At 43.5% G+C, this 26,080-nt stretch overlaps 2 protein-coding genes across 13 annotated transcripts in view; one reads left to right on the top strand and one right to left on the bottom strand.

The window, feature by feature from the left end:
• The window catches only part of RECQL5 (RecQ like helicase 5), an 86,203-nt gene extending 65,807 nt beyond the window's left edge, over nucleotides 1-20,396 (top strand). For all 8 annotated transcript variants that reach the window (XM_061616176.1, XM_061616179.1, XM_061616178.1 and 5 more), the window contains 11 exons: nucleotides 321-417; nucleotides 2,087-2,123; nucleotides 2,786-2,844; nucleotides 4,193-4,266; nucleotides 5,537-5,630; nucleotides 7,721-7,855; nucleotides 8,176-8,822; nucleotides 9,476-9,551; nucleotides 16,718-16,969; nucleotides 18,466-18,538; nucleotides 19,087-20,396. In XM_061616176.1, coding sequence (XP_061472160.1) covers nucleotides 321-417; nucleotides 2,087-2,123; nucleotides 2,786-2,844; nucleotides 4,193-4,266; nucleotides 5,537-5,630; nucleotides 7,721-7,855; nucleotides 8,176-8,822; nucleotides 9,476-9,551; nucleotides 16,718-16,969; nucleotides 18,466-18,538; nucleotides 19,087-19,187 — 1,645 coding nt within the window. In that variant the 3' untranslated portion in view covers nucleotides 19,188-20,396. The remainder of the gene's footprint in view (nucleotides 1-320; nucleotides 418-2,086; nucleotides 2,124-2,785; nucleotides 2,845-4,192; nucleotides 4,267-5,536; nucleotides 5,631-7,720; nucleotides 7,856-8,175; nucleotides 8,823-9,475; nucleotides 9,552-16,717; nucleotides 16,970-18,465; nucleotides 18,539-19,086) is intronic.
• Nucleotides 20,397-20,628: 232 nt separating this feature from the next.
• MYO15B (myosin XVB) overlaps nucleotides 20,629-26,080 on the bottom strand; it is a 97,842-nt gene continuing 92,390 nt past the window's right edge. For 3 of the 5 annotated variants that reach the window (XM_061616170.1, XM_061616171.1, XM_061616172.1), the window contains 3 exons: nucleotides 25,640-25,773; nucleotides 23,831-23,971; nucleotides 20,631-22,821 (listed from right to left, as the gene is read on the bottom strand). In XM_061616170.1, coding sequence (XP_061472154.1) covers nucleotides 22,762-22,821; nucleotides 23,831-23,971; nucleotides 25,640-25,773 — 335 coding nt within the window. In that variant the 3' untranslated portion in view covers nucleotides 20,631-22,761. Of the gene's footprint in view, nucleotides 22,822-23,830; nucleotides 23,972-25,639; nucleotides 25,774-26,080 lie in introns of all 5 variants that reach the window. The other 2 variants (XM_061616173.1, XR_009761311.1) reach the window with 2 other exon arrangements.

Genomic DNA, 26,080 nt, shown 5'->3' with positions numbered 1-26,080 from the left:
TGCCGCATCTCATGCCCTTCCAGAGATTATCTTGGCCTTCAGGAGCAGCTTTTGGGGGGCTCAGGGGATGGGGGGAGGTAGGAGCCAGGAGAGCCCAGTTGTACAAGCGAGTTCTGCTCAATCTCCTCTGAATTCAACCCACTGATACTTGGGTATGGCAAGAAGAACATACTGTTAGTTTTGCAGAAATCACTGATTGGGACCTGGGCTCACAATCCTCTGAGATACTGTGAACTAGTTGCTAGATTGAGGTTCCTTGATATCAGTTCAACATTTGAAGTCATTCTAGGTGATGCAACTTTTTCTGGGTTATTGTTCAGATACGACAAAGATGGTGGGAGTGTAGATGAAGCTAATGAGGACCATCAGAAAAGGGAATGGAATAACTTCTATAAGAGACAGATGAATTTGCGCAAGGTACGTTGGACAGATTTTATGCAGAAGACAGAAGCTATTTCCATAAGTGCAAGGTGCATTTGTGTAAGTGGTAACAGTGCAATCCTACATACGTTTACTCAGAAGTAAGGCTCATTGAGTTCAGTAGAATTTACTCCCAGATAAGTGGGTACAGGATTGCAGCCTGTGTAAGTAAAACTAATAGAAGCTACTGTATTGTGTCCTTGTGCTAATATGTGAGAAATCATCCAAGTATTAAAGAATCTCCTTGAATGTTGCCTACCCTTCAGGCCAGGCCTTGTTCTCGCTTTTCTTTGTTAGTAAGAGGAGGCTAACACTTTTCTTTCAATGTTTATGATGGTTTACCTTCGGATGCTTAATGAAGAGAGCTTTAAGGTTTCCTTTCTTTCTGTGTGTGTATCTATGTGCTTGCTTTCTTGTCTCCAAACATTTTCTTGGTGGGATTCAGCATCTTTTCTATGCAAGTAGAATACAGTTCACTCAGCCATCTTCTGAAACCCAAACCCACCTGTACAGATTGGGGAATTTGGTATGGAAGTAGATGACTTCCCCTGGTCTCTGATTTTCACACAGGAAAGAGATCTAGGGGCAAAGTACTGCCAAATACTTTGAAGGATCATTCTAAGACTAAAGTCAGAGTTACTTTAACTCTGTAAAACTTTAACTTTAGTAAAATCAGCATTGCTATTTTTTAAAAACTAATTGTTTTCTTAAAAATTACATACATTGCAGCCACAAATTACAGGAAACTTAGGATTCTGTTTGAATATAAAAAATGTAAAATAACTTATGGAATAAAAGACAAGTATCAAGACAGTTATAGAGGCAATTCTAATTATTTGCTTAAACTAATATGGAAGAAAATAAGTGACCCAGTGTCGTATGCCGTAGGTCTTTTTGTTTCTTCTTTATGCCTTTAAAACAGAAAGCACCCACTTGTGCTACCTCGCATTTTTTATTTATTAGTCCACTTGTTAAAACAAGGTAGAAACTGTATTTATTCAATCTGCAATTATAAAAGTCATAAAAAAGCCATTACTGTACATCTAATCTTACATCTCAGAATAGTCTGAACTCGCCCTCTGAATGTGGAATTACTGTTTGTTCTACAATAGTTAGTAAATGAATTCCATTTTTTAAAAGATTATTTTTCTGCTGTCTTTTTTTCTTATAGATTAGGTTAATTTTGCTATTAAGGCAAATTCCTAGATTTTATTGATCCATTCCGCTATTTGTTTATGGTGTTTGCAATCACCATTTGTTTGCTTATATTCTTGCTGCTCACTAATTTCTTATGTTCATTTTTTAATAAAACTTTCCATATAGTTTAATTAAAAAAAACCCCACTGATTTGGGCTGTCATAGCCTGTCATATTTTTTTAGAAATGGCATTTCCCCCATACGTGTTAACAATCCCCATTCTCTTTATAAAATGTCCAACTCTTGCTTAGGATGTTACAATTTATTCCATTTATTATTGATTCTTAACTCTATTTAACTAAGACTTAGCCAGCTTTGGCTCAGACTAAAAATTGTCAAGTAAACATGTACAAATTTCAGATTCTAAATCTAGTCTGACGTATGAGTATCTCTTGTGTTCAGTCCTTTTACATGTGCTGTTCCTGATTTATATCTTTGATTTTTTTCTCCTCCCTTTGACTTCTTCCAGGGCCAAGAACCTGAAAAAGACAACTTTGTTCCTCCAGGTAAATTTCTGCATTATTTCACAGATCAGATGCTTCCAGACAAGGTTTTCATAAATCCTTCTGAGGATTCTACAGTCACCAAAGTCATGATGTATACAGTATAGCTTGCTTATGCCATTAACCATTTTGTTGCAGTGTCGGTGGATGTTAGAGCACTGTTCACAACAGTAAGCAATGCCTGTATGTGAAGCTAAAGAGTTCAGGGGGTCCATGTTTGACTGAACTGAAGTTCAAAGTTAAGTGTGGTCCAAAATGACAGGCTTATTGCAAGAAAAAATGAGTTTAAACCTGACTATGGGGGAATGATTGGATAGATAGCTGTCTGCCTGAATCCATTTCCTATTTCAGTAACACAAATCAACAGCACAAATCTTTCCCATTAACTCTCTTTTCCATTTAGACACAAAAGAATCGGGCAACACCTTATAACGTCATAGACATCAGATAGGCAGATTTGGATCCAATGAATTGAGTATATCCATGCTAAGCTATTTAATGAACAAGAAATCTTAACCACATTGGAACCTTGGCCAGTTTATTATTATTTTAAAAGGCTACATCCTGTTTTTCCCCACTCTGCACATCTGTTGTAAGAAGTAGAGCACCATGTCAGAAAATGTGGAGACTGACAGTTTAGGTTGTGTATCTCTGTCTCATGATAGGTGCTGATTGTCCCTTGAAGGATGCAGCCAGCAGAAAAATAGCTAAAATCACAGTGAAGGTAAGAAGAGGTTGTGATTTTGGCAAGAAAGAGATTAATTACACCCACCTTCTTCCCCCTCCCGCCTGATTATGACATAATATTCATAGTGGGGAACAACTGGCAAGAAAATAGCACAGATGAAAATTGGTTGAGGGAATGCCAATGCAGTTTGCAGCGTAGTGGTATAGTGGCATGCATTAGCAGAAGGATAGCATCTACTCTATAACTATATGAAATAATAACATAGCAGCATGGGGTGTATTATCTAGTTTCTGTTGCCGTGTTTTAGGAATGCCAATAAACTGGAGAGGATATAGAGAGAACAGCAAAGGAATTCATGTGCATATGGTTGTGAGATGGTTATGATATTAGGTATCTTAGTAACTTAAGATTTGGAAGAGCATTTGTTTTGTCTTCCTAACTTCTTCATTAGGAAAACAGATGCCCTAGCACAGCAGCCGGGAACTGTGTGCATGAGCAGTTTCCTTGCATGTTACCAATGCAGATTTATCTGAACACATCCACCCACATGCAGAAGTCCCTGCAGTAGTAAGATGACTTTGTTGGATGCAACTCACAGTTCTTCTCCCACCCCAACCCCACATGTCACCTTTTCAAACTTTTTGAATGTGTGTGTCACATTTCAGCTTTCTAGGTTGCCTTTGGGGGCTTCTGAACTGTTTCCAGGTATATCTCTAGTCCTCCATTTCAGGGGAGAAATGTGAAAACATCCTGTGTTCAGTTTATGATTTTTATAATTGGACTGTATGTGCCGTTTTTCAGAGTTCTAGTTCATCAGAAAGTAGCCGTAACAAATTTTGATACCCCCACAGGGGAGTGAGTTGTGTCTGACACATACATGTGCGTGCGCGCACACACACATGATTCACAATCGCATTGCATAAGATTTTTTTAACAGACAAAATCACCTCTGTTCCCTCTTTCTGCTCATACCCAAGAAGACCATCTTATTAGTCATGTTGCTTCTTCCTGAATCATAATGTTCTAACAAGCTTTGCAACATTTTGGAGAAATTACTTGTTTATATGAGACCAGTGAAGGAGTTACAGAGCACTGCATCTTTTGATGGGAATGGGATTGGGAATGTACATCTGCGTGTGGGCTCATCAGTTTTTATTCATGACTGCGATTGGATTGAGGCTCTTGGATTTGAGGTTATTGTATTAAAATAAACTCTTTTATCAGCGGACCGTTGGGAGAGGTTGCCCCTTTTTAAGGGGAGACTGGAAAAACGTAAGGCAGATAATATTTGGACTGCCCAAGAACTGCTGGGTTAGAATATATAATACTTCACTTTTCTTCTATAATCAGAAATCAGCTTCTCTCTCTACTTTTTCAATTTTAGGCTAGAGAACATTGCCTAAAGATGCTAGAAGAAGCTCTGAGCAACAACCAGCAAGCAGCATCGACAAGAGATGGGTAGACAGTTATAATCTAGTTGGAGGGAGGTGGTCCCATAGGTCTCGGTAAAGCATTTTCCCCCTGCCCCACCAGTGCAAGTGCATGGGCAAGCCGTGGGCACTTTGCAAGCCAGACAAGGGGCTGCTGTAGAACATAGGAGGCTCCTGTGCACTTCCCAATCTCCCATCCAGCTCGCCCTTCATGAGGGATGCAAACCTCCCATTCCCTGCAGTGGCTCTTTTGCTTTCTGTGCACATGCCCATACATTTGTGGTGGTGAAACAGGGAAGAGTGGGCTCCTGCACATGCCTGCCTACACTGCACCGAGATGTGTATAACCACAATACCACCTTTTGCTAATAGCAGTGACATTCAACACGTAATGCCACCAATATTAGTAAAATGCAGTGTTGTGGCCCAAAATTCTTCCTCTGCCACCTGTCGTATAAAGCTGCAGGTTCCTACATTTTAACATCCCATATTTTCTCTTACTATTTTTGGGAGCATGAGAAACAGTCAAAGGTGTTTTTTAAAAAAAAGCTTTTGTATTAGTTTTGTTCTGTTAATATATTTCTACATTTTTGTTCTACAGTTGCAGTAGGAAAGTGTATTTGAAGGGCAGACTGTAAATGAATAAATGTTCTTGCCATTGCCATATTTTGATGTGTGGAAAAACTGCTTGAAACTTGTAGTTCAAAACAAAGTAATTTGGACACATCAGGTTAAATTTCAGGCTTTGAATTAAGATCCTAAATTGTATATTCTTAAGGATGACAGTTTATGTGTTGGAGCAAAAATATGCATTTTTCAGTCATTCCTGCAATACCCTGTAAATGTCTTTTGGATGGTGGTGGTGCAGGAATGGTTCAGATTGTATTTTTGAAAAGTAAATGATCTCCAGCAAAAGCTCGGTTTTTCTCTGAAACTTACACTTCTCTTTATTTCCCACTAGAGGGTAGCAATATACTGCATAAAGTTAGTACTGTGAAACCAGAGAGGAGGGTGTGATACTTCATTCATAAGTGCTGTAGAATTACCTCCACAATAGTGCAGAGATATTCCAGAGGGAATATATGTTCTTGGGCCCTTGTATCCTGTCCTGTACCCCAGTTGCAACCTCCCCCCCCCAAATAGTTACCACCAATATTTCTGCATCCAGGTTTTAATTGCTGGTGCTCCAGCCTTTATTCCATAGTAACAACCCTTACAGGAAAGTGATTGAGAGTATTACCTCTGTCATTGGAGAGAGATGTGTGGCCACAGTTGATCAACCTGTGCGTGTGTTTCAGCTCGGATCTTCTAGCATGTGCTGTGGAAATGGAATATGAGGCTTTCCAGACCAGTAAAATGGCAAACCTATACAAGGCAACTGTTCTAAAGAAGGTAAGAAGCCATAGGCAAGGGACAAAGTGGGCTTGGGTTGATATCCCTGGTGCCTCAGTTTCTCATCTCCATAAAGGAAAGTGGCTGTGTATTTGTCTGATGGAGAAAACACTGCTTACTACCTTTTGTTTCTGTGGCTTTTTGTGTTAGAAGAATGGGTTTGTGTGCGCCCTTAATTTGTACAGGCTAGGACTCAAGTACAGATCACATGTGTACTCTGGAAACACTTCCACCAATTGTTTTGACAAGGCATCATTTTGAAGACTTTTTTGTCTTCCCATGAGCAACAGGTTTTTAGACTATAAGATTCTGCAGCCTCCATGTAGTCCCATGTTGTTAGATGAGCAATACAGTGGGCTCTAATTCATGGCCTTAAGGGGTATTCTTTACAAGGAGCACACTTGTGGCGATTACTGTTGTCCACTGTTAAAGATTGAGGTGATGCTTCTAATCCACTTTAATTATTGTATACGAGTGGTTTGGGTGTTACGGAGCAGTGCATTGCTCAACCAGCCTAATGCACAGTCACATCTGCATTCTCTTGGCGGTGCTCCAGTAACACCTGGACAGAAATGTGTGCATCTTCTCTCTCCCCCCCCATTCCGGTGGTGGATGTACAAGCAACCTAGTTATGGTAAACCGCCCAGAGAGCTTCGGCTTTGGGGCGGTATATATATACAATAAATAAATAAATAAAATAAACCTGATGCAGACATGGCTTGCACTTCTGACTTTAGCCATCACTGGGAAAGCTTCCTTTCAGATATTATAGAGAATGCCAGCAACCAAATGCTGCAATTATTGTGCATTCAATTGCCAGCCCTTGCGCAGTATTCAGCTGTTACGTTCGGTCAATGCAAGCATTTCTGTTTTTGCAACGGGACTTCCCTCCCTCTCCTCCCATCATGCACGTTCAGGACCCTCCCCAAATCTGCTCTGGAGGATTGGGAGAACCCTTACAACAGATTTAAGGGGAGGAGGGGGCGGGAAGTCCCATTATGCAAGCAGAATTCTTGTGCTGATGGGACACTTACTTAGTGCTATGTTGGTTACATCCCCTTCTATCTAATGCCCAAAGCCATTCTTCAGAGCAGATTAGCATAAGTGGCTTGGGCTTTGGGTACTTGATGGACCGCCGTGTGCCACATAAACCTGCCCATGCAGTAAGATTGGGGGTCTTTCTCCTGTTACCCCATCATCAGAAGTTAGGTGGGTGGTGACCAGAGAGAGGGCCTTCTCAGGTTTCTTTAACTTATGGAACACTCTCCTCTGGGCTACTTAAGTTTTTAGATGCCAGACTAAGACTTTTCTGTTTTTCCAGTCATTTAATTGGTTGTGGGGGGGTTATAATTTTTGTCTGTTTTGTGTGTGTTTCTTCCTCTCCACTTGTCAACTGCTTGAAAACACATTTAGAAGTAGCATACATGTTTTTTTTACGAATAAATAAAATTGTGGAAATATTCTCATGGGTGTGCTTTGATGGAATAGGAAGAAGTCCATCCTTTTCTATGGTTTCATTAGAGAGTAGCCTGGTTCCCATATCTTGCTGAGTCAAACTATGGCTTAGTAAAGGGGTGGGGGACTGGATCTGGCCAGTAAGCTGGATTCTTCCGTCCCCCACCCCCTGTGAGTCACCAGACCTTGGTTACAGTTCATGGTTAATGAGGCGAGAGCTTCACTTTGAGCCCTGATTTGGATGATGCACTAAGCCAAACCGTGTCTCTCAGCACAGCATGGTCGCAGAAAGGCCCAGGGAGGAGCAAAGTGGCTGCAAACTCCTCTCTGGGATCTTGCACAGTCCCACAAAGCCTTACATGCTGTGTGAGCCAAGCCCATGTGTCCAGAAAAGATGGGAATGGCTGAAATAAATAAAACAAACCTCATTGAAGTTATTCCAAGGTAGAATATTACAAGAATGCACCCTTAGTGTATTGAAGTGAATCTGATTACTGCAAGAAACAGAGGCGATGGATTAATGAGTTTGGACAAGAAGAGTATAACTTGTAAACACTGCTGCTTTGTGTTCAGAAAAATGCTGTGTATGTGAGAGAGGCATCAGGATAACATCTCCCCTCTCTTCGTACATAAAGGTGACAGAAATTAACAAAGCTTCCAAAGGTGGGGAGTTGTATTCCACCCTTGGAGTCAATGGCAGTTCCAAGCTGAAGACTGAACCAGCTGCAACAGCCGATGATGGCTTCTTCCTTGCATCCAAGGTGAATACGGTAAGTACAGATAGGCAGGCACTGTTTAAACCTGAATATATATAAAATAATGAAGGTAACCTTGCAACAGCAACCGTTGTCTTGGTGTCTGTGAGGTCTCATTTCCATAATTCCTTCTCATGTGAGCTTCTAGGAGTCCTTTTTTTCTCTCCCCTGTTGCTTTTACCTGTTACATTTTTCCTATGTGGAAAGTATTAAGGTGTAAGGTGGCCCTCATGTTTAAGATATAGCTACCATTTGGATGAATTAGACATTGATTTCCAAGGGTAAAGACAAGTAGGCAAAAACTGGAGTCATCTATCATATCTTTCTTAACATAGTTCAAACCCAAGAGGGTGGGGATTGGATTTCGGAAGACATCTGATGTGTTCCAGTCTGCTTCAGAACTTCTGGCTGTCAAAGAAGGTGCTGTTAATCCTGTGAAGGAGTACATTAGCCTAAACGAGAAGGGAGACCACAGCTGTGACCCTGAGCCTATGGACATTAATAACACACTGGAGAAAGAGGTGAAAGTGACCAAAGATGTTTGTAAACGTGCTGGTGGAGTTCCTGAGAAGGGGCAGCAAAGCACCTCGGATGCTATAGCCTCCGTGGGAGTTAGTCCTACCAAGAAGGGCAGGCCCACTAAGAAACAGCTGCTGCTGGCAGAAGCAGCTAGGAAAGAATCGCAGTACATTGTCAAATTTTTCTCCGTCTCCAAATCAGGATCTAAAGCCTTGGCTTCAGAAATTGATTTGGCAGAAGAGGAAAATTGTTACCTTGATGAACTACCTCAGTTTCCTTCCCAAAGAATGTACGAGGAGAAAGTAGAATCTCAGGAAATTGAAATTGTCTTCAAAGAAGAAAGAGCTAGCTCATCTCAAGTGGAAGAGCAAAAATCCAAGGAAGCAGGAGAAGGTCTGATGGTTAAAAATCCTAGCCCAGGAACAGAATTCTCATGTATAGGATCAACTGTTGGAAAACCAAGGTGAGAAGTATTTTTCTTTGTTGTCCCTCCCTTGCCTCCCAATTGGTACCTCTTTGGAAGAGTTTAGATGTGTTATGAGTTGTTGAAGAAATAGGGTCATTCATAAGCTGTTCCTTCAAAGCCGTATTTGAGGCTTAGACGAAGGCAGTCATTGAATCCACAGGGATTAGCAGAGGCTTTTAGAGTAGAAGCAAAGCTGGAAAAGCCCTCATGTCTGGGCTATAATCAAGAGGATACATAGTTCGAATTGAGTGTGGAGTTGCAGGGCCACAATGATAATTTATGTGAATGTATTTATTGAGTAAAATATTTCTGAGCTGCAAATTGATGACAGTGTGCTCGATTTGTGCTTAGGTTGCTTAAATTCATAGGATTCTCAGCTGAATCACTCTTTAAAACATCTTTCATATTTTGTTTAGGTGGCGCTTTTGAAATTCAGGTGGTTACAGATACTTTCTGGATGAAATTGTGACTGTTACAGGAGCTGTTGTCAATTATTAAAATCATAGGAACCAAATAATTTTAATTTCCATGGGTCACCTATTGAAAACCACATGCTAAAACTGTTATGTTTACACTATGCAAGGGAAATAATGAAAATACAATGGATTTAAACCATCCTTGAACAAAATGTCTGTTCTTATCCCACACAGACTTAAACCTTTGGTTGACGATGAAATGGCCAGCCATTGTGGAAACCATAATGGAAAGAGACCAGGGTCAGCAGAGGTGATATTTTGATACTATTATTAAAATCCCCTTTATTGCCTCCCCCCCACTTTGCAGGAGCTTACTGTGGAAAAACTCACCCAGTTCTTAGAATGGAACGAAGATGTGGCCCTTGGAATGTGGGTTTGGGAGTTGATAGCGACTAGCCTCATCTTAGGGAAGCCTTCCTAAGGTGAGGTGAGTTGCTAAATGCATAAGCTGGACCATTGGTCTCACCTGAAGGGTGATTTTCCTATGAGTACGGACATCACAGCGGGGTGTTAGCTCCACCTATCGTGCGAAGGCAAGAATGTCTTTGAAGTCAAGACTAGGGGCGTCAGGCCCCTCCCACTCTCCAGTTCATTCGCAGCGAGTCTAAGGAGAAATATCTAAAAATACAAGAATAAGGCCAACCGGCCTGGTAGCAGGAAAATAACGCAATAGTACCATGCATAGTAACATGACTCCAACATAGCAGTATAACAGAACTAGAAGTCTTGACTTCACTCTTAAATTTAAATATAATAGCGTAACCGTAACATATAATACATTAGAAAATATATAGTCATCCTCCAACTGGGAGGGTCGTGATGTCCGTACTCATAGGAAAATCACCCTTCAGGTGAGACCAATGGTCCATTTTCCCTATGAGTCCGGCCATCACAGCGGGATGTACCACAGCAGCCCATACAGGGAGGGACCACCCACGTGTTAATCCTCATTAAGAACCTGTTGCAACACTCGTCTGCCGAAAGATGCGTCAGCAGAGGCATAACGATCAATTTTATAATGCCTTATAAACGAGTGTGGGGTAGACCAGACTGCAGCCCTACAAATATTGGCAACAGGAGCATTAGTGGCAAAAGCAGCCGAAGTGGCAGCTGATCTGGTAGAATGAGCCGTAATACTAGCTGGGACTGACAGCTTCAGGGACTCATATGCTAAAGTAATGCATGCCCTTAACCAACGGGATAAGGTAGAATTGGATACTTTATGCCCCATAGACCCTGGATGAAAGGATACAAACAGAGGCTCCGTTCGTCGAATCTCTTGGGTCCTAGACAGGTAGGTCTTGAGAGCCCTCCGGACATCTAACGAATGCCAAGCCTTTTCGAGAGGATGGGTAGGATTCGGGCAAAAGGAAGGCAAAACAATGTCCTGGTTGCAATGAAAAACTGAATCGACCTTGGGACGGAAGGAAGGATCAGTCTTCAGCACAACAGAGTCCTTATGGAAGACGCAGAGGTGTCGAGCAGAAGACAATGCGCCCAACTCTGAAACGCGTCTGGCAGATGTGATTGCGATCAGAAACAAGACCTTGAAGGACAGCATACGTAGGGGCACAGTCCTGATGGGTTCAAACGGAGGGCGTTGCAAAGCCTGCAGAACTTTCGGCAAACTCCATGAGGGGAACCGATGGACAACAGCCGGAGAGCGTAGGGCGACTCCCCTCAAGAAGCGTTTGATGAACGGATGTGAGGAAATATGATCTCCAGGAGAGGACACTGAGAGAATGGACGACAGAGTGGACGCATGTCGACGTAAAGTGTTGGGTCGAAGTCCCATCATAAAGCCGCTATGGAGAAATTGCAGCACCTGATGCACAGTAGCCTGGGATGGATCATGGTGGTGAGATTGACACCACTTGGAGAAAGCCACCCAGGTATGTTGATAAATACGAGTGGTAGATGGTCTTCTCGAGGCCAACATAATATCAATCACAGCGTCAGACAGTCCAGCTGACCTCAAATGTCCCCGTTCAAACGCCACGCTGTTAGATTGAGCCAAGTAGGGTCCTGGTGCATTACTGGACCCTGGGATAGGAGGTCTGGCCTGACTGGAAGTGTCCAAGGATCCATCATTGACATTGCCAGAAGATCTGAGAACCACGGTCGGCGTGGCCAAAATGGTGCTATTAGAACCAGCTGTGCCCTCTCGGATCGGGCCTTCCTCAAGGTTTTGGCTAACAATGGTATGGGAGGAAAGGCGTACAATAGACCATCTGGCCACGGTGTTGTCAGAGCATCCACTGCTTCTGCTGTTGAGTCCAAGTATCGGGCAAAGTACCTGGGAAGCTGGCAATTGCGACTGGAAGCAAACAGGTCGACTGAGAGGACGCCGAACCGACACTGGAGATGATGGAAAATGGCTGGATGAAGTTTCCATTCTCCCGGAAAGACCTGTTGTCTGCTGAGCCAGTCTGCTGTCACATTCCAAATCCGTCTGAGATGTTCTGCTTTCAGGGATTGTAGATGTTGTTCTGCCCAGACAAAGATGAGGGAGGCTAAGTTCTGCAGAGGACGAGACCTGGTGCCCCCCTGTCTGTTCAAATGTGATTTTACACACGTGTTGTCTGTTCGAATGAGCACATGGTCCAAAGGGAACAGAGACTGAAAATGACGTAGAGCTAAATGGACAGCCTTTAGTTCCAGCCAGTTGATGCTTTGAGATTGCTCTGCGGTGGACGAAACCCCCTGAACGTACTGGGAGTTGCAGTGGGCTCCCCAACCTATGAGGCTGGCATCTGTAGTTACCACGGTTCTGCGGGGTTCTCTGAACGATGTGCCCTTGGAGAGGTGATGAACCTTGGTCCACCAGCGGAAGGAGAGGCGCAGTGCGGGACTCAAACGAACTTTTCGATGGTTGGAGTTGGCAATGTCTTTTTGAAAAGGCAACAGAATCCATTGAAGGAACCGAGTGTGGGCACGAGCCCATGGCACAATGTGGATTGTAGAAATGAACATCCCGAGCGCTCTGGCGAGAAGCATGACGTCTGCGGATGTTTGTTGCATCAGGGACCTTGCGATGCTTGTGATGGCAGTGATGCGATCTGGAGCCAAGAAGACCATTGCCTGCAGGGTGTCCAACATTGCCCCTAGATGTAGTAGGGGTTGGGTTGGTTGGAGATGGCTTTTGTCGAAGTTGACAAGCCAGCCGTAGGTCTGCAAAACATTGAGGGTGATCATTAAGTGATGATGGGCCAGCTCCTCAGACTTGGCCCATATTAGCAGATCATCCAGATATGGGTAGATATGAACCCCTTGGGTCCGGAGGTAAGCCACTAGGATGAGTAGCACCTTGGTAAACACTCTTGGAGCAGAGGAGAGGCCGAATGGCATCGCTCTATATTGAAAGTGCTGGTGGCCAAAAGCAAACCGAAGAAACTTTCTGTGGGCTATACAAATGGGCACATGGAGATACGCTTCCTTAAGGTCGATAGAAGCCAGGAAGTCTCCTTCATGCAGACTCTCCGTAATGGAATGGAGTGATTCCATTTTGAACCTGCGATATGTTACAAAATGGTTGACAAAGTTGAGGTCCAATACCGCTCTCCATGATAAATCTCGTTTTGGCACAGCAAATAGGAGGGAGTACACCCCTTCCAACCTCTCAGTTGTGGGGACTGGCTCTATCGCCGCTATGTCCAAGAGGTGGTGTATAGCTGTCTGCATGATGTTGTGCCTGGCTAGTGCCCTTGGGCAAGGAGACGGTTGGAATCTGTCTGATGGGGTTGCCCAGAACTCTATGGCATAGCCATTACTGAAAAGGTCCCTGATCCAGGAGACCGTAGTAAGGCGCAGCCATCGATCTCCAAAATTAAGTAATCTGCCACCTATGGGGAGGGCGTTAGTACTACTTGCATAGGCGAGGGCCTCCCTTATATGAGGACGATGAGTTGCCCCTGCGCCCTTGCTACTGACCTCTGCCCTGGGAGCGTCGGTTCCAGGAGCCCCTGAATGCGTTGGGGTCATAAGATCTGAAGTCGCGGCCTCGTCCTCCTGGCCGCGTTCCTTGAAAGGGCTGGTTAGAACGGAAGGAGGGAAATCGCCTGAAAGGCCTGTGGTCGATGTTCTTGACTGTGGCCAGAACCGGTTTGTGGGCGTCTTTTGGATCAACCAGCACTGCCTTTAGAGCTTCCTCGCCGAAGAGTAGAGATCCGGGGTAAGGAGCCCTGGACAGGTTCAATCTGGCCGCTGAATCAGCTTGCCAGTGGCGAAGCCAGAGGGTGCGTCGAGCGACTATTTGAGCCGCCATGGCTCGTGCCCCTAACTGAGTGGCATCGAGAGTGGCATCGGCCACAAAAGCTGCTGTCTTACGCAATTTCAATAGTGCTCTTCTGAGGGCGACAGGATCAGGGTTAGTGTCCTCTAGAAGGTCATCCAGCCACATCATAGATGCTCTGGAGAAAATGGAGGCTGAAGAGGAGGCACGCATGGATAGGGCAGTGGCCTCGTGATTCTTGCGGAGGGCGAAGTCTATTCGTCGCTCAGTAGTGTCCTTTAGGTGAGATTCCCCTTCCCTGGGCAAAAGAGATCGTGAAACGAGGCGAGCGATTGGTTCATCTATGCCAGGGACGTCTAACTTGGTGGCAAAGTCTGGAGCTAGGGCGTAAAGTCTGTCAGCCAGGTTCTTGAAGCGTCGAGCTTGGAGTGGATGAGCCCATTCTTCAAAGGCTAATTTGGCAATTGGGTCCGGCACCGGGATGTAGTGTTCAGTAGGTGCAGGTGATTTGAGAACCTTGGCCCCTTTGATAGCTGGGGCAGACGAAGTTGAAGGTGCAGACTGGAGACCAAGGGTATTAACTACTCTACGTGCTAGCGGTTGATAGTCTGAGGTATTAAACAAACGATACGATGTATCCTCCTCATGATCTGAATAGTCGCTCCAGTCGTCTCCTTCAACATGGTCAGTGAAAGTTGACTCCTCCGCATACGAGGCTTCGTCCGTACATCTGCCTCTGGCTACGTCAAAGGGATCTGGTGAACAGGAAGGATGAGCTTCATGAGACGCACATTGGTCCATGTTGAGTTGAGGTATAGCAGGAACTTGTGGTAGTGACTGCATTTGGGTGAAAAATGCCAGCATGGCTTGAAGTTGGGAGAGGAAATCAGGAGACAGCTGCAGTCCGGATGTGGCAGATGTATGTGCCTGAGGGGCTATTGGAACAGATGTTTGGAGCGGTAAAACGGAGGGAGGTTCGTTAGGCGAACACTGAGCGGGGAAGCCTACAAACTCTTCCTCGGCAGAGGAAGCAGCAGGAGAATGGAGAATATCGCTTATGTGTGCTTGTGCTGTGGTTGGCACAGAAACATAACGTGGGCGCTTTGGTTTGCTATGGCTGGAAAGATGTTTTGTCTTAGCCAGTGCCTTGGCATGTCTGGTCTTAGTCATGTTAGGATGTTGTGGCTTGGCTGTTTGTGGCATACCTGGCTGATCTGGCACCATATGGGTTGATTGCGACATGCCTGGCTGTTCTGCCATCTTATCTGAACTTGGGTGCAGTACACTGCCACGGAGGGGGCAGGATGTAAAGACCCAAACTGGCACAGCGTACGACCACGGAGGGGGTAGAATACACTGGCAGATGGCGAAATGCACTGCCACAGAGGGGGCAGAATGCACTGAGGTATCAACGTAATATGATAGGCTGTATTTAGAGTTGGCACACTCAGATTAGTGCTGTAGGGTGGGTTTCAGGCGTGGTACACGGCCCCAGAGGGGGCAGGATATACCAATATAAATCAGATTTAGTATGAGTCCGCCACTAAGATTAAAGCTCCAGCCTGATGATACAATCCAGCCACTAGTATTAAAGCTCCAGCCTTGATAATACGATCCAGCCAGTAGGATTGGAGCTCCAGCCTTGATAATATAATCCAGGCACTAGGATTACAGCCACAGTAAATTTGTGTGTAAGTCAGCCCAGTGAAAGTCTGTCTGCAGCACGTATACAACACACACACGGATAGATAGCCTGCAGGGAAGGTATCCGATGGTTAATGAAGGGTACCAAAAAAGGCGGGAAATTTGAATTCAAAAAATAGTGCCCGGAAAAAAGAGCGGGAAAAAATGATCCAAAAATGGCAGAGGGAGGAGGAGCAATGGCGGCCGCCTGGTAACGAACTGGGGGAAGGGCTGCCCAGCACAGTCTCGCAGGAGGAGCCGCGGGGCCGATAGCCGCACACGCGGCTCTAAAAAACCCCAAGACAGAGAGTGCCGAGAAAAAGCTGTGTCGTAAGAGGCAGCAGGACACAAGCCTCCGTCGCCGCCGAGTGCAGACCTCTCCGCGTTGAAAATTAAAGCTACGGAGAGAACGGGAGAGAGAAAGCCGAGTCCACAGGCTCCGGAGAGGCAGTACCCCGGCCGGCTAAAGTTGGATGACGGAAAGAAAGGGCAGGGAGCCGCAGCCGCAAGCTCCCGCCTGGGAGAGAACCGCAGCCGCGGTCTCTCCAAGAGCTCCTTAGAGCGCTGCTTAAGGCAGCCCGACACAGGGAAAAATATCTCCGCTAGCTCCCGATGGATGCAACAGAGCCAGGGGGGGAGGGGAGCTCAAAAGCGGCCAAAAACAAAGAGAACCGCAGCCGCGGTCTCTGAGGGAGCCCCCAGACAATGGATGCAATAGAGCGGGGGGGGGGAGCTCAAAAGCGGCCAAAAACAAAGAGAACCGCAGCCGCGGTCTCAGAGGGAGCCCCCAGTCAAGGAAGGAAAATAAATTGAAATGAATAGCTCAGGATTGGGAAAAGAACGAAGAGAGCCGCAGCCGCGGTCTCTGTGGGGACCCTCAGTAAGCTAAACACAAAACAGAAAAAGGAAGGATTTGAAGACAAATACACAAACAAATACGAGAGACTTAGCTGAATGCTACGCTATAATTCCAATCTTATTCGTACGAAGGCAAGAATGAACTGGAGAGTGGGAGGGGCCTGACGCCCCTAGTCTTGACTTCAAAGACATTCTTGCCTTCGCACGATAGGTGGAGCTAACACCCCGCTGTGATGGCCGGACTCACAGGGAAAATCTTCACTGACTCTTTCTAGCCCATTTTTTTTAGTTCATTGAGTCATTCTACCCCATTTGTCCCTTTTGATCAGTATTACATGGCCCAGGAACACACATGCAAGGTTCTAGTGCTGAAGAATAGGTAGTTATTGCAGGGGATCAGTGAGATAGCCGTCTATTTTTTTCCCCTCTTTAACTTTCAAGTGAAAGGCATCTAAAGGGTGTGAAGAAGATCCCCCCCACGACATTAGGAAGGCAAAAGAAATAGACATTGAGAACCTCTGGTGCCCAAAATGTCCAAATTGGTGGCGCAGAACATGTATTCCTTGTTCTTCAGGAAGGATGTTTGGTTTAGTACCATGATATTTCTTTCATGAGCATTTGTTCCTTTGTTGCTCTCTCTCAAGGACTTTGAGAGCCCTGCTGAAAAGAGGTTGCGGATGAGCAGCAAGTCTTCCATCGTGTTGCAATTGGAGGGAAACGCTGGTGGGCCGATGAAAAAGAAAGTCACGTTTGATCCAGCGTTGTCACAGGGCGATAAAGGAGGAACCGCCAAAACTATCCAGCCAACTACGAAGGCACTGTCACTTAAGGAAACTGCAGACATTGTTGTAAAATACTTGACCCCTTTCTACAAAGGTGGCAAATTTGCTTCCAAGGTTGGTTGTGAGCCAATTTTTTTTCCTCTTGAAAAGGAGCTTAGAAGTATTGTTGTCTCCCATACATAACGGGAAGTATGGAACGACCATTTCCACAGTATTGGCCAGTGGCTTTATAGGGTGAGGGTGGAGCATGGCTGGAAAGAGCAAAGAATGTGATGCTTTCCCATCACTACCCTACAGTGAGCTTAATTTAAATAAGTGTCTGTTGCATCCCCATTCACTTAAGACAATATACATATTTTGTCAGCCATGTTTCCGCTTCAGGACTCTCATGCACACACTAGGCTCGGTTGCTTTTTGTCACTTTTAGGGGTTGTCTACAAGTTCCTGATAGGGAAGGAGACAAAGCATTGCTAGAGATATTTGAGCTCTGACTTGGTCTAATCATCTTAATTCATTTACAGGCAACAGTACATCTAAGGCAGAGGGTTGGCATCAATCTAGCCACCCTGATCTCTTGCCCACTGTTTGCCTTTTTAGTAAGTGGTTGTCTTGCTGTTGAGTCCTCAAGTCACTATTCTAACATAGTGATAAGAAAACTGTAGGATGTTGCCAGAGAGCCTTCTTGACTTAGCCTGCGAGAGCTAGAAGGGCAATATCAGAAACATATACCAACACATATATTTATTTATTTATAAAAATATTTGTATACTGCTATTTCACTAAAAAAATCAGAGTGGTTTACAACATATTTAAAACAACCACCATAGAATTTTTAAAAAACACACATTAAAAATACAATAAAAACAAAGGCCAATTGTTGTGAAAAAACATGTTTTTAATTGCCTGCATAAGTCTGGTGAAACAAAGGTTTTCAGCAGGTGCTTAAAAGTTGAAACAGAAGGCACCTGCTGAATCTCTGTTGGCAGAGCATTCCAGAGAACTGGACCGGTGACACTGAAGGCTCATTTTCATGTCAATGTTAAATGAGCCTCACCAACTCGAGGGACGACCAAAGCCACTTCCGCAGATGATCTCAGTGAAAGATCTGGGATATAAGGGTCCACGCAGTCCCTAAGATAGCCTGGACCTAAGCTGTTTAGGGGTTTGTAAATTAATACCTTGAACCTGGCTCGGCAGCAAATGGGCAGCCAGTGCAAATGTTAAGTGGTGTCATGTGCTCCCATCAGTATTCCCTGTTCATTTTTATTTAGAATTCCTTAAATCCTCTGAGGTGATATTAAAGTCGGTGACTTATATACGGTGACTTTGTCCCTTATTAGACCTTACACACAGGTTTTAGTTTTTTAAAAAACCCTCTGTCAATCTTGTATCTTAATCTTATTTGTTCGTTAGGTCAGATGCATCTTCCATTTGTGCAGCACCTAGAAGATGCTAGGTCCTACCATGATGGTCTCTGCACCTAGGCATTATAACGTGGGTACCAGTATGGCAATACCAAAGTACCCCAGAGATTGCACAAAAGCAACTGTATGTTATTAAGGGAGAGTACTCTGTTGTGCTCATTCTGCTTCTTTGCCCCTAACTGGCAGGATTTGTTTAAGGGGTTTGCCCGGCACCTCTCTCACTTGCTGGCTGCAGACAAGAGTCCTGTTCGTAAGACAGGTGAGTTGTCAGGTGATGGCTGGGGAGGAGTTTGCTGTGCCCTGTGCCACTTGATACTGGATCTGTCTAGCACGGGTACAAAATGGCAATGAATAGCTAGCCAGCTCTTGTGGGGGGAGAGATAAAAGCTTCTATGGTTTGTGGTTGAAGAAAATGTTTTAAAATATGTAGGTGGTGTGTGTGCAAGGTGTAGGAATTGGAAAGTGTATATGGAGCTTTCAGTTGTCAGGAGCTGGTTTCCACATGGTTTTCATTCCTTAGCATGATAGCTCTTCGTGCTTAGTTATCAGCACTACCATATTCCCTTCTCCAAAACTCCCATATTTTGCAAACAGCATTTGCCACTGAAAGATGTTCAGTGTACACAGCGTTTGTGCAAATATGCACAAGCAACATTTAGTAACAAACTAGTGGGGAGAGAGGAGGTTTATGCTGATTCCTTTATTTGTAGACCTGCTAATTGCTCTGACACCAAGTTAGATACTACTGTTAACAGTGATGAGAATAGGTGGGTATCATTATCTTGTGTATTACTTTTCCATTTGTAGTGAAAGAACAAGCACAGAGATTGATCAAGGACTTTTTCAAAACCCATGGCAAGTGTGAAAATGAGACAGACTGGCAAGAGCTAACCAGCTTGGAAGCATGACACATGAAATGCACTGTTTTTGTCTGCTTCTTGTGGTCACTGGACCCCAAGCCCTTAAAAGTGTCGTCGTGACTATGCTTTGTGATGCTGTAATGGGACTAAAGGTGCCCCTCCCCCGATTCAGAACAGCCTTGGGGAGAGGAAGGCCTTTGAGAGCGTTGTTCTAGCTATAAAGTGTCTGTTGTGTAGATGAAGTCACCAAATTTAAGTTACAACTCTGTTCTATGACACCATCAACTTTGCTTCCCTTAGCAGATACAGAGAGAATGGAACTGATTTGCTCTCTCTGGCTAGCAATGCTGCTGCTACCCAAGATTCTCTCCCCTCAAATCCCCAATCTTGTCTTTTTTTTTTTTTACCAACAGCAGTCTTAAATTTAAGAAACGCACCTGCAACACTCCAGCGTTATTATAGGATACATTTACTTTGGAGAAAGCTTTGGCATGTTGAGTCTGACAAAGCTGCTTTGGCAAGGTCCCTTTTGATTTTTGTGGTTTTGAAAAGTGTCCTCTTGCACTAGGCATAAACACTTTTTTAAAAACACGCACGTTGCAACAATAATGAGAAGTGCCGGCAAGGACAGCACTCTCCCAACAGAATCTTCCCTCATTGAGCTGGTGCAGCTCATAGTACAGATTTAAATAAAGTAAATCAAGGGCCTAACTAAAGGTTGAGTAAAAACCACGTATAAGAAAACCCAGACAGCTGCTTTGGGAGGAGTCTGTGGCTTTTGGTACAAAGCAGCAGGGAGGGGAGGTTGTTGGTACTTCAGCCAATCCCTGCCTGCTGTTTTGTTATCCACACTGTCACCCCGAGCCCCCCCTCCAAAGTACCAAATACATGTTTGCTGACGTCTGTGTTCCCCCTGTGGCCATCAGCGTTGTGTAACATGCACTTGTATGCAACATTTAGCCAGGGCCCAAGAATATTTTTAAACTAGAGAATGGCATTAACTGGTCTTTCAAGGCTTGATGGCACGTCCTGACTTACAGAAGCTGGAATATGCAGTTCCTTTTAATCTGTAAATTCCATACAGTTTAACTCAAAGTGTACAGTTTTTCAGGTAGGAAGAGGAGTTTTATCCTTTGTGGAACCTCAGGAATAAATAAAGGCCTAGGGCCAAACCTTCCCTCCCCCAAAATTCTATTTCATTATTACCACTCTGTGTGTGTGTGTGTGTGTGTGTGTGTGTGTGTATGTGTATATATATATATATATGTATATATATATATGTATATATATATATGTATATATATATATATATATATATATGTATATATATATATGTATATATATATGTATATATATATATGTATATATATATATGTATATATATATATATATGTATGTATATATATATATATATATATGTATGTATATATATATGTATGTATATGTATATATATATATATGTATGTATATATATATATATATATATATATTCTTGTGCAGTAAAGAGTTGTATCTAAATTATAAGAGCTGGAAAGAAGCACAAACACTTTGATGGGAAGGCCATATATATATTTTCAGGAAAGTTTCCAATTGCAATGTAACACATTGTACAATAATATTGCATTACTACATTTCTTTGTGTATATAGGGTAAGTCTAAAACTTCTGCTACCCTTATACGTTATTAATGACATGCAATTCCAAAAGGTTCATATAGGGTTGCTTCACAGGTTATGTGATGAAAAACATGTTTGATGTATTGTAAGGAGCTATGGCTAATACCTGGACCCTTGGCGTTGTTTTATGTACAGACTTAAGTTTTAAGGTGTATATGCAAATCATTTTACAGGAGGTGCACTTTAAACATACAACCGGAGAAGAAGCCCTTAGTATTAGCCACTTTGTATTGGCCGTTAAGAGGTTAAAGAATCACCCTTCCAAATATTACAGCTGATTGAGGCAAAGATGAGTCCTTGCCATGAGGGTGAACCTCTGTGCTTGTAAATCCCAACAGTAATTAATGGTGAAATTGCTGCATATAAATAAACTCACAGGAGGTGCTGTTGTGTTTTTCCTTGGGGCCTTAGCTTGAAAGAAACTGGCTGCCAAGTACCTTCTGCTTTTGGAGCAAGTGACTTGCTTTCAGACAAGTGTAAGATGCCTTTTTCCACATGTTCACCCCGGTGCAGGGCCTTAATTTGCCCCTCTTAACACCAGTTCTTGCTCACCCAAATTCTGAAATGCCTGTGTATTATTTGGAAGAGTTAAAAAAACCTCTTTAGTATTCACTGCACATACCGTTGCACTGTGCCTCTAATGTCATTGTGGCCAATCAACATTGTAACAAAATTGTCCAAGGGTTGTAGAAAAGGCGCTGCTTAATTTATATGTATTTGGAAGGGACATAGACTGTAGACTGCCTGCTTGGCGTGGTGAGTTTTACAATTGTATTTTGTTGATCTGTGCCTTATCACTCTCCTTAGAGAAGCCATTGAACTTTCCCATTAGTGAGAGCTCATAGACAAAGGAGAAACTAGCAGAGGGATCTTCTTAATAGCTTATATTTGGGAACTAGGCTTTGTTACTTAAAGAGGTTCATGGCAAGCTGCTAATAAAATGTTTAAAAGATTACACTGCGTGCTCTCATTATTTTTAGGGTTTTAGGGCGAGAGATCACACACAGGCTGGGGCAGAGGAAGGTGCACTTTAGCCCATTAAAATAATGGGTCTACAAGTGCTTAACTCTGAATAGAATATAAATTCCCCTTTCTTACACATCAAAGCAGCTAATAAAGTAAACCAATCTCAAACTGTAAACAATCCATCACAATGACAGCAACAAAAATCAACAATCAGCCACCCCTCAAGGCCAACCTGGAGAGCCATATTTTTACCAAACAATGGAAAAGTAAATAGGATGGGGCTAGGTAGGTTTCTCTCAGTAGGGCATTCCAAAGACCATCACACAGAATAATATTTCAGGTGTTGACTGGAGAGGGTAGGGAGGAACATATATTAGTTTCGCTACTATTCAGAGCCACATGTGAATTATCTCCACAAAGGTTGCCCTCTTAATCAGCATGTAGGCTTTTTTTACGGGTGGGTGGGATTATGTGGGATTATGTATAGACATGAACACCATTTAACAAACAGCAAAGAGACTCACTTATATCACAGCAGCTCTTGAGCTTGAGGACAAAAAAGGCAGGATGCCAGACCTATAAAATACCACCTGCACATGGAGATAGAGTATGGGCCCTATGCTTTGTCAGTGCTAGCAATAGTGAGAATTGACAACGGTTTGGTGAACATGGAGCTGGTTCCAGCAAAATAAGGCACTGTAAAAGCATTCGATAGGTGTGTGCGTCTTCCTTGAACCGTGGCTAGATCTGTGTCTTGGACTACTAGAGAGCAAAAGGGGCTTAACAGTCTTAATTGAAAAGTATCTGTCTAAGGCTTGGAGGAAAGATCTGCTCCAGTGGCATTGGTAGCCCAGGTTCAGGGATGTGGTATAAGACAGAGCAAGAACAAAGGTAACAAAGCTTGCTACAGATGGTTGTGAGGAACCAAGTTTGTCAGAAGTCTCTGAAGTGGAAAAAAGGCATTTCTTCCATTGGCTGTCGCTACACCTGGGACTCTGTTTCTTCTAGGATGACAGCGATTGTATGATACAACGCTTTAGCCTGTCAAGAAAGAAACGAGTAAAACAAAGCCCTTCATCTGCCATCTCTACATATCTTTTTGCTTCCTCCACATTTTAAGAACAAACTTATTTCATTTAATGTTTGCACCCTGCTTTTCTTTCCAAAAGGAAGCCCAAAGCAGCTAAAATTAATTGAAAGTCAGGTCTAGATGGCACCTTAGCTTACTATATAGCTTTGCTCTCTGTGCCTGGTAAAAAACAACATTCCATAGCCAAAAGGTTTGTGGTTAACTTGTTTTTCTTTATGGTGATTTTGCGCCTTCTTCAAAAACAACACAGCCCAGTGCTTTAGAATCAAACTCTAGCCAGCTGTACTTCTCAGCTATTAGTCTTATGGTCAAATGGATCAACTACACCGATTGCTGAGGAAGGCTAGCAGTAGAATGTCTAGGGGACCTACATGCAAGAACAAAGGATCTGGTACCAGACATGGGACTGACTCCTCAGAAAGCTTCTTTTTGTTTTTCTCCAGACCCGAGATATGCCATATCCCCAAGCATGTATCATGAAAACTGATGCTGCTGAACAGGCCACTTTCCTTTAGCCTCATGTGTTTCAGCCTTCCAGCAGTGGATTATGCCCCTTTGTCACATACAAGCCAATTCTGTTGTACACCGCCCAGAGAGCTATTGCTAGTCGGGCGGTATAAAAATCAAATAAATAAATAAATAAGTTCCTTGGGAGAGCTGGAAGTTTGCTTTTTTTTTAACCACCAGAAATAACTATGCTATGAGCCCCTGAACTAGTGGTTGTAGAAACAGCTGGCTACTTCTGTCATTATTATGGGTATTGTACTAGCGCAACACCACAACCATCATTAGAACTATACTGATTTTTCACTGTGGAATACTGTTAAATCCTAGTAAGAGAATGGATTAAGTGCCCCATGTCTGTAACTTTTGGATCATAAGCAAGTTTACAAAAACAAAGCTAAAATTACACAAGACACCTGGATCTTTAACATAAGAAGTGTCTACCACTGATATTACCTGCTTCAATTCAAACCAAATAGTTTTGGGATCTTCTGCTGAGCCATAGTTAATTTCCAGGCCAGGAAGGCCAGATTCATCCAGAGGACACAAAGTCCGCATCATCTGCATCTCTGCCAGCAAAATGAGGATGGGACTGTTCTGGGTATAGGAAGGGAAGCTGCTATTAGGCCAGGTGTGTTGCATGGAGGATCAGACACTGCCTAACCAATCTGTTACCAAATAATTTTGTCCACAACCATATAGTCACTACAATAACTTTTTCAAAGTATTTCATGCATGTTTTAAATTGGCTTTTAAAAATACTACTCAGCAGCAACCCTCTGAATTCACTAAACGCTCATAGCAACATCATCTTCTGTGAGAGAGAGCGTGTTTCATCCCTGTACTTTGCTTTCCTTAAAGGTTTCTCTTGGGGGACATTCTTTTCTCAAAATGTGTATCAGTGTGTACACCATTTAATGATATTCCACAATGCAGGTGCAGTTATAGTAAAAATTACAAAAACCTGAAGGTTTGTTGAGATTACTCTGTTCCATAATTCTCCACAATTATACTTCATGGATAGTATTAAAATAATCAGGATAATTCACATATCATACTTTCTGTACTAAGGCTGCCAAAACACAACTTTCAATTAGTAGCACTCAATAGTGTAGTCGTGACATTTTCAAGCTGATTACAGCATTCAGCCCAATCACATAGAAACTCATGGTTTTTTTATTATTTTTAAAAAACAAGGAATCTTGTGGCACCTTAAAAGCTAACAACGTTGTGATAAAAGCTTTCATGGACCAGAGCCAACTTCATGAGATACACGATGGGTTTTTATCCTTCATTTATGAAACAGATGAATATTTCTGAAGGGCCAGACTAGATACAGCTACATGAATTTACTTTTTCTTGTGGACCCAGGAAGCAAAGGGCTTATTTTGAGATTCCAGTCCATATTGGGCCCATCCTGCTATTTATTAGTTGGCACCAATGAGAACATTCCTCTCAATGCAAACAGAAGGTGCATGCTTCTCCCCCAACCAGGTAGGGGTGGCAGTGAGGGGCAAAGGATTAAAGCCCCCATCTCAGTCCTGATCTGATTGGGTTCCCTTCATCTGCTAATTTACTCTAAAAATAAAATCAAAATCTATTTGCACAAGAGCTGATTGGACCTAAATCTGCTGCCCTCTGTAGTGACAAATTCCAGAAGGGTAGTCATGTTTATTCTGCCCCATTCAAAATATCAGAGTCCATTCTTCTGACCAGGTCCAAAAAACTTGTGACACAATATATTTGTTGGCCTACTATTTGAAGTACTGCAAAGAGACTGCTTGTTATTTTTGCTGCAGCAGACCAATGCATAGAGGATGGACCACAGTGCAGTGGTAGGAACCATGTACTGCATGCAGAAGGTCCCAGGTACAATCCCTGGCATCTCCAGCTAAAAGGTTCTGGCTGCAGGTGATATGGAAGCTGTCTGCCTGAGACCCGGGGGAGTAGATCATACTGGGCTTGATGGACAGATCATCTGATCTGGCATAAGGCTGCTTCCTATGTTCCTAACACAGCTATCCCTCTGCCATTTGATGTATTTTTGTTACCTCCTGTATAGGGCAAGGGTGAGGAAGCTCAGGCCCAAGGGCCAAGTGTGATCCTCGGGATACTGCCCAGGCCATGTCTCCCTCCACAGACTCCCCCTGACCCTGCTCAATACTGCAACTTAGATACCCCTGCTTTAGGTTTTATTTTACCAAATGTTTTATGACATTATGAAATACTCAGCCTTGCACTTCAGGAGTTCTACTAAAGCCGTACCTGGGACTCCCTGTTCACAATAATGATCTGTTCCTGATTCACTCCTACAAAGCAAGGGACAGAGATCCCAAGTACGCTGATCCTTTCCACAGAGTAAACATTGTAGCCAAACAGTGGCAGCTGGATCATGTGCTCTGGGAGAAGAGAAAAGTGGTCATAATGTCAACCCTTGCAGGACAAAACCATTGCAGCTGAGAATCCATGTCCTACTGTCAACTTGTTTCCAGCACAAGCTCATTTAGGGGGCTGCCCTGTCTCGTGAAAACAAGATGGATAAAAGTCAAGTTATCTCATGCCATGCATGACATTCCCAAAGCTGCCATGGCCAAAGGGCCCAAGTACTCTGCATACCCAACAAATACAACAGTGATTAGTCACATTGTTGCTATACAGTTCTGTAGTCATACACCTTGGCACTACCTGGCAGCCATAGCACAGCTG

Source organism: Rhineura floridana, chromosome 3 (genome assembly GCF_030035675.1).
Source record: "Rhineura floridana isolate rRhiFlo1 chromosome 3, rRhiFlo1.hap2, whole genome shotgun sequence".
Lineage (NCBI taxonomy): Eukaryota > Metazoa > Chordata > Lepidosauria > Squamata > Rhineuridae > Rhineura > Rhineura floridana.
The sequence above is the reverse complement of the archived record's forward strand: the minus strand, read 5'-3'. Positions and strand labels throughout refer to the sequence as shown.